Consider the following 10,897-nt stretch of genomic DNA (forward strand, 5'->3'; position numbering starts at 1 on the left):
TCTCTGCAGATTGGATGAATTAAAACCAAATCCAACATTAAAAGTAAGTTGAGAGCACTTCTGCTTTCCTACAACTTGTCTCAGCAAGAATTAGCCATTCACACGTACAGCTGGGCTGACTTAAAAAGCTGAAGTACAGATCCCCATCTTCCCTTGCAGTGCAGCAGCATGATGCGAAAAAAGTAGTAAATCAAGATATGGAATCACCCCACCTTGGTCATCAAGTCTCCTTGTAAACTACATCTGGCTGTAAACTCAGCCTGGGAGCGGGAGGGAGCAGGAGACACTCTTGCCACGACTGGCAGTTGGACACACGATTAAAAGCTGAAGTGCTGTTCTAGCCAGGGAGCCCTGGCCAGAAGAGCTGGGATTTTTCAGAGATCATCCTCTGGTGCATTAGTTATTACAGAATCACAGAATCAACCAGGTTGGTGAGACCTCAGGGGTCATCGAGTCCCGCCTGAGGTCTCTTTTATTTATCTCCTGAGGTCTCTTTTATTATCTCCTTTGCAGCCAGTGCCACCCCTGGGTCTTTCTCTGCCTTCTCTTCCAGCTTCTCCAGCACTTGACACCCTTCCCCTGGGATCCTGTTTGCTCTCTTTGGTTCTTTGGGTGTCTTAGCCACCTCCTTTGATGATGTAGCCTTTTCCAACACAGGTGGTTTTATGGCAGTCACCATATCTTTCTTCTTCCCCTTTCTGCCCTCCTGTGACACTTTAGCCATCGCCCTGAAGGGACCCACAAGCCAGTTTAGAGGGGTGTTCTGAGTTATGTACTCAAACAGGTCATCTAGGGACCTTCGGGCTTCTGTCACACAGTCCTGGCTCTGGGTCAGGGTGGTGCTGGAGAGGTCCTGGAAAGACATAGCATTGGAAAAAGAACTGTGGAGCTTGTGGATACTTCGAGTGGCCTGATACACAGCTTCTTGGATGTTGCTGGGGAGACCTTGGACGCTGGCTTTCAGGTTCTCATAAACAGGTTGTAGCTGCTGGGTGATGATACGCAGCATAGCTAGAGTCCGTGACTCTACCTGCTGGGAAAGAGATAGAGCTCAGTTACTTGGCAGATGAGATGTACACCATTCACCAGAGGCCTGAGTAAATACGCCCTGCTAGGGATACCTCTGGTTGGGAAGCAGTTTTAACTTGGTTTCCTTTGGGTTGGGTCAGGCACCAGTCCACCCACAGCTGATGGAGCTTCTCCTGCCCATCCAGGAGCTTCTGGCCAACCTCTTGTTTCACAGATTCAATCTGATGGGACAAAGGAAAGGAACAGCTGTATGGCAAGCACACACCAGCAGAGAAGCACAAGTGCTTCCCTTTCAGGGAGGGATCCAAGGTGACATGCAGCTGGTGGAGGATGGAGGAAGAGCTTCCATCTGGATAGTAGGGCAGGAAGACTAGACAGGAGGAAAAAGGAAAAAGCATGTTTGTACCAGTTTTATTGCCAGCTGCAGTCGTGAGAGAGTATCCTGGGTGCTTTGCTTTACGCACTGCAGTTTGTTCAGGGAGTGCCGATAGGCTCGGCGGCGGACTTTGTTAGAGAGGGAACCCAGACGCACAAAGTAGCTCTGGTGCTGTTTCTGCTCCTCCACAGAAGCCATACCACATCCCTGCACAGCAGTGGCCAGTTTACCTGGAGGAAACAAGAACAGAGATGCAGCTGTGCTCCGCTCCCCCAGCTGTAAGGGGGGAAGAGGTAAGATCAAGCATGAAGGCTGAAGCTTGCTGTGTAAACAGTAGAGGTTTGCAGTTGCTCAGATATTACAGGTAGGCTAGTCCCTGCTTAACGTGTTCTCTTCAGATAAGCAGACTTGACAGATAGGTTGAAGCACGCACCCACGTGTTTATTTGCCTTGAGGCTGATGGGCAAAGACCAGTTAGCAAATGCTTGAACTCTGTCCCATACCATGTGGCAAGTCAGTGTTGACAGACAGCCAACTTGGTGACAAATTCAGAGCTACCTGGCTGCTTCAGAAGATGGGTCTTGCAGTGTCAGGTGCTCTCTAGTCATGTGGGAAAGGATTTTCATTTACAACCGCCAGCTAAGCGTTTTCTCACCTAGTTCCTCCTCTGTCATCGGGAGGTAGTGATCCACCAGATCTTCTGATATACCCAGGACAGATTCCACACCACCTGCCATTGCTTGGCTCACTGCCTTGGCTTTGCTTATGCTGTTGGTCACCACTGAATTGGTCATCTCCACACCCTCCTGGATAGCCTCTCTGCTCTGCTCCAAGGCTGTATTTATTTTGCTAGTTATGGTGCCATATGCAGCACCCAGAGCTGTATTGACTGTAGAAGTGACCATTGATTTGGTCTTCTCAACACCATCCTGAACAGCCCCTTTGGTGAGGTCCACTGCTTCAGTCACTGTGTTGGTCACAAGATCCTTTGCACCCTGGGCAGCCCCGACAGCAGCAGTAATAGTAGAAGTAACTGCAGACTTGGTCAGTCCAACACTGTCCTCCACAATGTGCTTCGTGAGATCCACTGCCCCTGTCACCTTGTTAGTCACAAGGTCCTTGGCACCCTGGGCAGCCTCCACAGCATTGACAATAGTAGAAGCAACTGCAGACTTGGTCAGTCCAACACTGTCCTCCACAATGTGTTTACTGAGGTCCACTGCTTCAGCCACCTTGTTAGTCACAAGGTCCTTGGCTCCTTGGGCAGCCTCTGCAGCATTGACAATAGTAGAAGCAACTGTAGACTTGGTCAGTCCAACGCTGTCCTCCACCATGTGTTTACTGACGTCCACTGCCTCTGTCACCTTGTTAGTCACAAGGTCCTTGGCACCCTGGGCAGCCTCCACAGCGTTGACAATAGTAGAAGCAACTGCAGATTTGGTCAGTCCAACGCTGTCCTCCACCATGTGTTTAGTGAGGTCCACTGCTTCAGCCACCTTGTTAGTCACAAGGTCCTTGGCACCTTGGGCGGCCTCCACGGCACTGTTAACAGTGGAGGTGACCACTGACCTAGTCAGCTTGACGCTGTCCCCAACAACATTTTTAGTGAGGTCCACAGCTTCAGTGACTTTATCAGCCATTGCTTCTTTTGCCTCACAGGCAGCATTCATAGCAGATGTCACTTTGGTGGAAACCAGCTGCTTGGTGTCCGAGATTACCTACAAGAGGGAGAGGCAGAGAAAGATACTTTTTTTTTTCTGAAATAGGTTTTCCCACCCTGAAATAGCTTGTCCATATGGCTAAATTGTGCTTTCCGTCTTGTGGGGGAGCTGGGGAAGTCAAGTACACCTATATTTACGTGGACATCTTCCTTTCCACATGCTGAAGGTGTATCTCCAGCTTTCATCAGCTAGCAGTGCCTCCTCTAGCTCATGTCAGGAACTGACATGACAAAACAGTGCTGCTGAAGTTTATTTCCCCATATTCTTCTGTACCTGTAACAATTCCATCAAGCAAGAGATCAAGTCATGGCTTCCCCAGGAAAAGCCTTTACTTTACCTTATCTGCTGGCTGTTGAAGAAAAGGCAAGTTCTCCTCCAGTTGATCCAATCCTTTACAGGCGTATTCATTTACAAGTGCAACTAGACAAGACAACAGGTACCAGTTTATTCTTCAGTTTGGAGAGGGGTTTTTGACCCTACAATGGCCAATTCAGGACACACTCGTGAAAGCAAGCCAAAAAAACCCATCACTGTTCTGGGCTGGTATGTGTGTATGTGCACAAAGTGAACAAACCCTACAGTTTGGTAGGTTCAAAGAAGTCTCCATTTTCCCTTCCCAGTTTCCTACCTACTGGCAGCACATTGCTCCACTTGGGGCACAATTCTTGCCCCTGATGGGTAGGGCGATTGGCTTAAAGGGTTGAAAAATGTTGGGATGAGACAGACTGAGCTATATCCAAGATGGACACTGCTGCTACCAGTTGGGATGCTCATAACTTGGAGTGACAGAGAAAAAGCAGGGAGTTTTTGCTTAGCAACTTAAAGAAACCACAGATGAGGCCAAACTTTTCTTCTACTAGTAACAGTTTCATGTTCATGGAATTCAGTGAGTTCATTGAGCAGCTGGGAACTGCTGAGTGGAAGACTCAGTGCCACAATTAACTAGAATAATGTGCTATAGGAGGTGGATATCACCCAACAGGCACATGAAACCCCTCCCCACCTATTCCTCTGCATAGAAAGGGTCATTCCAGTGACTTCACTTACTTTGTGGCTCGAGTTGGTTCAGGATGGGCTGTGCCCCACCAACCACGCTACCTACTGCGACAGCAGCCACAGTCTCAGCCACACTGCAGACACCACTGAGGTAAGGATGAGTCTCCTTGGTATGGTTGTAGGCAGAGGAGACCAGGTTGAATGCGGAGTTGAGCAAGGGCAAGCTGGTCACCCGACTGACAGCGCTCTAAAACCCAAGAGAAACAAGTGACATTGGAGACCCAGCCTCAAGCTGGTGAGCGAATACAAGCCGTGTGTCTATCCAGAAGGGTCCTAAGAGGACATCCAGTCCATCTCCTCACCCCTCTTAAACTCAGCATTGAAGGGACTCATCCAAAGACCCCTAGCAAGTCAGTGACAAGCCAAGATTAAAAGTTTGAGCTCTGGGCTCATGGATTCTGTGTCACACCGGGTTTCAGCACCAAACCCAGATGTGGAAATCAGACCTGTAACAGCTCACGTTTCAGAATTACTTGCATTACTTCAGCCAGCCTTGAAGTTTTGTCTCGAGCAACAAAAGTTACCTTCTGTATTAACCGAGTTTAGATTTAGCCACAGCTTCATGTGGTTAATCTTTCTGCTACTCCCTGGTTCTGAGGTGCTGACAGAAGTTAGTCTACCAGCGTATCTGTCAGCAGGTAGTTTAACTGTTGCATGTTGAAGTACTGGCTGCCCTCACACCTACCGCTTGCTGCTGTTCCTCAGCCTTTAGCAGATCTTTCTTTGTGGTCTTTTCTGATGCCATGCCGAATTCAACTGCAGCTGAAAGGAAAAAAAAGAGCGTAACAGCAGGAGTACAACTTAATTTCCTTTAGTGAATTAAAGTCTTAGCAAAACTGGTGAAAAGCAGAGGGCAAAGTTGGGATCCATCATTCAGCACGTCCTAGGATCATTAGTGTGGCATCACTCATCTTTCTTGCAAGGGTATGAAGATATTTGAGAGGTTCCATGATTTGTGATGTGCAGATATTTATGTAGGACAAGGACTGTACTCGGTCACCTCCCTCAATCCCCAAACAGCCAGAAACCTTAAATTAAATAACCATCCTACTTATTTTATTGCTGATAACATTTGACTGGCTTCAAAGTGAAGAACTGGGTGAGAGCTCTCTTATCTGTCATGCGTTTTCTCTGCTAGAGGTGCTTCTGGTTCAGCTTCCCACTGCACGGGCTCTTTTCTGGCCAAGGACTGGAACACTCGAAGGAAAGATGCACCCTGCAGAAGTGGGGCTGATGTGGGAATCCCTGAACGTTGTCTCACTTGATCATGACAGATTACTGTCCTAACAAGTCCTGGTGAAACGCAGCTGCAGCAGGGCTTGTTAGGACAGTAGTATCAGTCATTTTTTTAGTTTTAATTTTCAAAATGTGACAAGCTCAAACAGTTTAATAATGGAGTTTAAAACCAGAAATATTGATTTTGAAAAAACTGTCTGAACTTGCTTAATACCCTTTAAAGGGAAAAAGCCCTCAGATTTCCCCCACTTTGTCTGGAGTAGAGATAGGTTTTGTAATGGCTTAATCCATTCTCCTCTTTGGGGGAAAAAAAAAATTCAAAAAGGCTGGCAGGACTTCAGCTCCCCTCCAGAAAGGTGTCAGGGCCAGAGACGCTGAAACAGCGATAGATGTATTTTACCTTCTTAAAAAGTGTTCAGTGTTCATAGCCCCTCTCCTCTGAAGGCTCACTCTGGAGTGTCCTTTGCAAAGGACATGGAGAGGAGAGTCATTTTAGAGCAGTCCCACTATGCCTGTGTTCGTAGTGGGGGACTTATATCAACTTCCCCACTGCCACCAGCTCCAGCAACACTCGCAGTCTCACAGCTTGGGGAAGGACATGAAAATCCTTCGAAGTTTTCCTAAAAGGGTGAGCCAGGTTTCACAGCTGCAGCATTCTGGCTGGCTACCTTGAAACTTGGGTCCCCATCCTACTGACCAGCTAGGCAGGAACTCTCTCCTCACTTCCTCTGAAACCAAGCCTCAGAAGTGTTCTCTTTACATAACGGGATTAAAGAAACTCAAGTATAAAAATTACGCAAGATCTTGAATGTGTATTGGCTTCCCCAGCATAGACCTAGGTTGGTATCTGGACACTCCAGTATCATGCGATAAATCCAGGATTACTTCTCAGCCTTAGTCAGGCACAGCAGGGTTTTCAGTGTATTTATTTTTCAGTGCAGCGTCCGCTTTCCTCTCCCTTGCCAGTTAATTCCTATTCTTAGAATTGCTGTGGCATTTTCCAGTGGAAAACCCTCAAACCAAAATTCCTCACGAACTGGGTTCCCAAGCCAAGCACTGCTCCAGGCTCACTGGCAGACTCTACCCCAAAAAAACTTGCCATCTTATTTATGACAGAAACCATTGTCTTCTTTCTTGTGTTCTTTGACTTGTGTAAGGTTTTTATTTCGCTGTGGAAACAGGAGCAGAGAGCTGGTGAAGCAGCAGTGGAACGAGCATTTGTTAGCCCTGGGCTGCCTATGGGTAGAGCTAGGGGAGACATCTCAGGAGGTATCTTGCCAGGATGTCAAACATTGCTGTGTTAACTGTGTGATTAGTCAGCATCTTCGTGAGATTCACACAAGGCAGGGACGCAGAGTGCTACGTCTCTACAGGAAAAGTTGTCCCAGAAGTTGGGACCTCCAGCCTCTCAGGTGAGAAGCCCAGAGCCAGCGCTCTTCTGCCCGTCCCCGGTAAGCACCCTGCCCAGGGCGCTGCCCGGTTGAACAGCACAGCAGAAACACAGCTTGAACTTTATCAGTCTGGCAGGACTTGTAGAAAACCGCTCCAGACAAAAGCAGGGCTTGAACGTAAAGCCTCAGTCCCAAAGTCCACATGGTTTGCTCAGTTAGTGGTTTGCTCTTGCGCTGCTTTAGGGCAAGTTTGTTGGTTTTTTTGAAGCCAAGTAGGCTGAATCAGTGTGTCACAGGGCAAAGCACAGCTATTTCAACACCACTACAAACAGCCCCTTTGTTCAGTTATTTTACTTCTATACGGGTGGGAAAAACTCAAACTGCAGAGTCTTACTGGCCTTGCTGTCAGGGTTAGCACGCGGAGACACGCTGCAGCAAAGAAAGAGGCAAGGACTCTAGTTGCTAGTGTAAGGCAGGAGTAACTCCTTGGCTGATGTAAAAACTAGTATAAGGTTAGAATCAACCTCTGAAGTACGAGGAGCCCATCTGAATTATGGATGCAAATGTGTCAGTGACAATCCTTGCAGCACAGTCATGTTAGAACACGGTTTGCTCTCCTCTGTGGAGGAGGAACCGGGGTGTGTTGCAATGCCAGCATTTGTGGTGTGGGCAAATCTTCACGCGCCCACAGCGTGGTTTTATTTTCTCTTTCCCCTGCAAAAGTGCTGAGCAGCCCTTGTTTCACTTCAGAGATTGCAGGAAAGCGCTTAGCAACTCTGGGTCAGTCGTTTCTGAATCCTTTGGAGAAAGGCACAGCTTGAAGCCAGGGCAGTCGCAAAGGGGAGTCCCAGCAGGCAGACCCCACGCGTGGGGACCACCAGGCAGGAAAGCAGAAACAGCGTCACTGTTTGCTTTGCTTCCAGTTTGCTTTGTATGCAAATGATGATCAGATGATTTCATACCATTGCTACACCAGAAACATTAGGTCACTGCTGGAGAAAGTTCTTGAAACGGGTCGTTTCAGAAAGATGAAACTCTTCAGTGCACATTTCTTGCGTGGCACGACAGCTCGACTGCTGGTCATTGCCCAACTGGGCACGAGTCTGAACTCGGTGAAGCCGCAAGGGCGATGGCACCAGCAGTGCCAAGGCGCTCTCCGCTCTCCCTGCCTCTCCAGCGCGACGTCCTAGCCTGGCAGGAGAGCACACACTTTCCTGCTGGGGTGAGCACCTCCCTTGATCGCTGTCGCTCTGACGGTGACCAGCGTATGTAAAGCTACTCTGTAACTTGTGTAAGGTTTTTATTTTTCCGGTGGAAAGCTCTGCCCGATGAAGACAGCCTTGCTGTTATGTTGTCTCGCACACAGAGAGGTGGGTTCTTGCTGTTCAGGAACCTTTTCTCCCTTCCAAAAGTGTTTTACCTTGGGAAGACAGATTGAGCCATAGCTAGCGTGCCTGGTTCAATAGCTTAACTGGCGATTCCTTAATGACCATTTAGGAAAACAAAGCTAAGTTTAGTGCTTTAGATATGAGCAGGGAAGGCTAATCAGGGCAGAGGTATGAATTTGTGGTTAAAGCACTTACATTCTTTTCAAGATTCACCGCTGATACCCCAGTTACCATAAATGCAGTCGGCAGAACTGGGTCACGGGATGTCTGCTGCAGACAGCACTGCCCACAACCACAGAATCAATGAGGTTGGAAGAGCCCTCTGGGATCATCGAGTCCAACCGTTGCCCTGACACCACCCTGTCAACTAGACCAGGGCACTAAGTGCCATGTCCGGTCTTTTCTTAAACACCTCCAGAGACAGGGACTCCAGTGCTCCGAGGGCAGAGTTAGTTTTAGGAGGAGGATCAGATGATTTTCAGCTTTGACCTTGGGACATTAGCATCCGAATTGCGGGCAGAGGTGCCCATCTAACCTTTCTGGAAAAGCCACCAGCATCAGGGAGCCGCAAAGATTAAAGCCACTTCTGCAGATGGGAGCAGGGTTTTCCCTACACACGCTTCCAACAGAAATTAAGCACCACAGCCAGTGGCCAGTACGAGGTCAGTAACTCCTTGGGATGGTGAGTGTTTAAAGCTGTCCAAGCTACTAGAATTTGGAGATTTTAGGAAAGAAGGGAGGGAGTTTAATTAAAACAATTTCTTGGCTTTCTAGTACTTTCCATTTACCCATTTTTCCATGAGGACAGACCTCTCAGTTTCAGGCAGAAGCTGTAACTTGCAGAGCAAGCTGCTTGCTCTTTAGCATACATTTTCATCTGGAAGTTGCAGCAGAACCAGCTTTAGTAATTGAAGTCCTTCACAGCCATACACAGTTTCAGGTAGTCATGACCACATTTAAGAACCCTGTCAGTCTTGAGAAACACTCAGCTCGTTTGCCAAGTGCTCCCTCCTGCAAGCTGGCAGAGCCGTGCATGGCTGCAGCCAAAAGAAGTTACCTCGTCGCTCAGGCCCCCCTTGGTTAACGCTATTATCGTGCCTACACCAAATGATCATGTGAAATAGCTGGAGGCAGGTCTGGCAGCACCGTCACAGGAAGGGAATGCCCAGCTGATCCTTCTGCCTCCTGAGGCACCTACTGCTTCTCCCACCGTCAACACAGGGTGATGGCCAGGGTGCACATCACATGCTGTCCCTTCGTGGCTGGGCGGGAGAGCCACCTCCTGTGGACCCTCTCGCACAGCTTTGATCTTCACCAGATGATAAGCAGAAAAGAGCCTTCAGACCCAAAGCTGCTCCATCACAGATCAGAGACCCACAGTGTTACCAAGCAGCCATCTCAGGGCTGGGAATAAGGCTTTAGGGAAGGATTTGAAGCCTTTTAGCTCTTCCCCAAGGCACGAGATGCAGCGTGACACTGTAAGATGTCACTTTTGGCCTCAAAAAGCCAAGACACCCCCACCCACAGATGGGGGAAAGCAGCAGAGCCCCAGCACACAGCTCTGGGCTTTCCCAGGGAGCTGGAAGGGCCCCGTGGGCAGAGCTGGGGGAGCACAGTCCCTCAGCGGGTACGTTTTAGCCTCAGTGCTCCCCAGGGCCAGGAGCCAAGGGCTCCAGGCATGGAGCCATTTCCGAGCCCAGCCTCCACCCTCCACCCCTGGGAGGGCTGCAAAGAGCCACCCGAGGCGAGGGGCAACCTCGGGGAGCCCCCAGCCCCAAGCCAAGCCACAAACCCCATCAACGCCGCCCCGCCAGCCCTGCCTTACCTGCCTCCTCCATGCCCCAGCACCAACAGGACAGGGACTGTTGGGCCTCGCCCTCATAAATACCCCAAGGGCCCGACGAGCAGCTGAGGGAGCCAATGGGGAGCAGCACTGCAAGGTGCTGGCCTGGCCAATGGGGAGCAGATGGGAGAGCGAGGGGTGGGAGGTGTGTGTGGGGCGGGGTGAGGGAGACAGGTGAGGGGCCTGGGGACCTCATGGCCGTGGGGTGGGGGTGCTGCTGTGTGTCCCCTCCAAGAGGGACATACCTGCTGGGGCGTCTCAGGGGCCCCTATGGAGGGCATCCATCCCCCAGCGCTTTGGCCTCAGGGCCATGCCGTGGGACACGTTGCCCCACAGCAGCTGTGGACAGGGGTGCACCCCCCACCATGGCAGGGTGCTGGGGGACGCGGGTGCTGGAAGTCTACGGGGATCTGCCCCGCGGTTGCGAAATGGGCTCAGCCCATCAGCCTGCAGGCACTGCTCCTGTTCCCATGCCCTTGCACGCCCGTTTGGCTCAGTCTCCGAGCTGGACGAGCCTGCTTGCCACCACGTTGGCCCACACGCTCGCTTCTGGGAGCCAAGAAAGGCCTGGGCAGAGATCAAGCTATTCCTGCAAACCCTCTAGCAGAGACCTGCTCACGAAGGTGCATCCGTGCTGCTGGGGACGTGGATTCAAGCGTGGGCCTTGCCCGCCATCCACGGTGGGGATGTGAAATGTCCTCAGCCTGGGTTTAGCCATAGCACCGGAGCTGCTTGGAAAGAGGGTGCTGGGCCCTGAGCTCAGCCCCTGTTCCCCAGCTCAGAGGACCTGTTCCCCAGGTTGGCCCACGCCAGCTCAGCCAGCGCCAGCAGGCAGCTTGTGCTTGGCTTTTTCCACA

General features: G+C 50.3%; 1 protein-coding gene across 1 annotated transcript; it reads right to left on the reverse strand.

Annotated features, from left to right (window-relative positions):
• Nucleotides 1-472: 472 nt before the first annotated feature.
• Nucleotides 473-10,035, reverse strand: LOC137675050 (perilipin-3-like). The gene is made up of 10 exons (XM_068420939.1): nucleotides 10,023-10,035; nucleotides 4,868-4,944; nucleotides 4,174-4,369; nucleotides 3,464-3,546; nucleotides 3,049-3,123; nucleotides 2,275-2,400; nucleotides 2,061-2,157; nucleotides 1,436-1,635; nucleotides 1,122-1,250; nucleotides 473-1,030 (listed from the first exon to the last, which is right to left on the reverse strand). The coding sequence occupies exons 1-10, from the start codon at nucleotides 10,033-10,035 to the stop codon at nucleotides 473-475; spliced, it is 1,554 nt and encodes a 517-aa protein (XP_068277040.1).
• Nucleotides 10,036-10,897: the final 862 nt, after the last annotated feature.

Source organism: Nyctibius grandis, chromosome 31, assembly GCF_013368605.1.
Source record: "Nyctibius grandis isolate bNycGra1 chromosome 31, bNycGra1.pri, whole genome shotgun sequence".
NCBI classification, from domain to species: domain Eukaryota; kingdom Metazoa; phylum Chordata; class Aves; order Nyctibiiformes; family Nyctibiidae; genus Nyctibius; species Nyctibius grandis.

Bases quoted from the DNA above. Each gene is read 5' to 3' on its own strand.
- LOC137675050 (XM_068420939.1), bottom strand. The intron at 3,547-4,173 runs GTAAGTGAAGTC...TGTCTTGTCTAG, and splicing joins GAACCAACTCGAGCCACAAA to TTGCACTTGTAAATGAATAC. The intron at 2,158-2,274 runs GCATATGGCACC...AGCAAAGCCAAG, and splicing joins TCAATACAGCTCTGGGTGCT to GCAGTGAGCCAAGCAATGGC.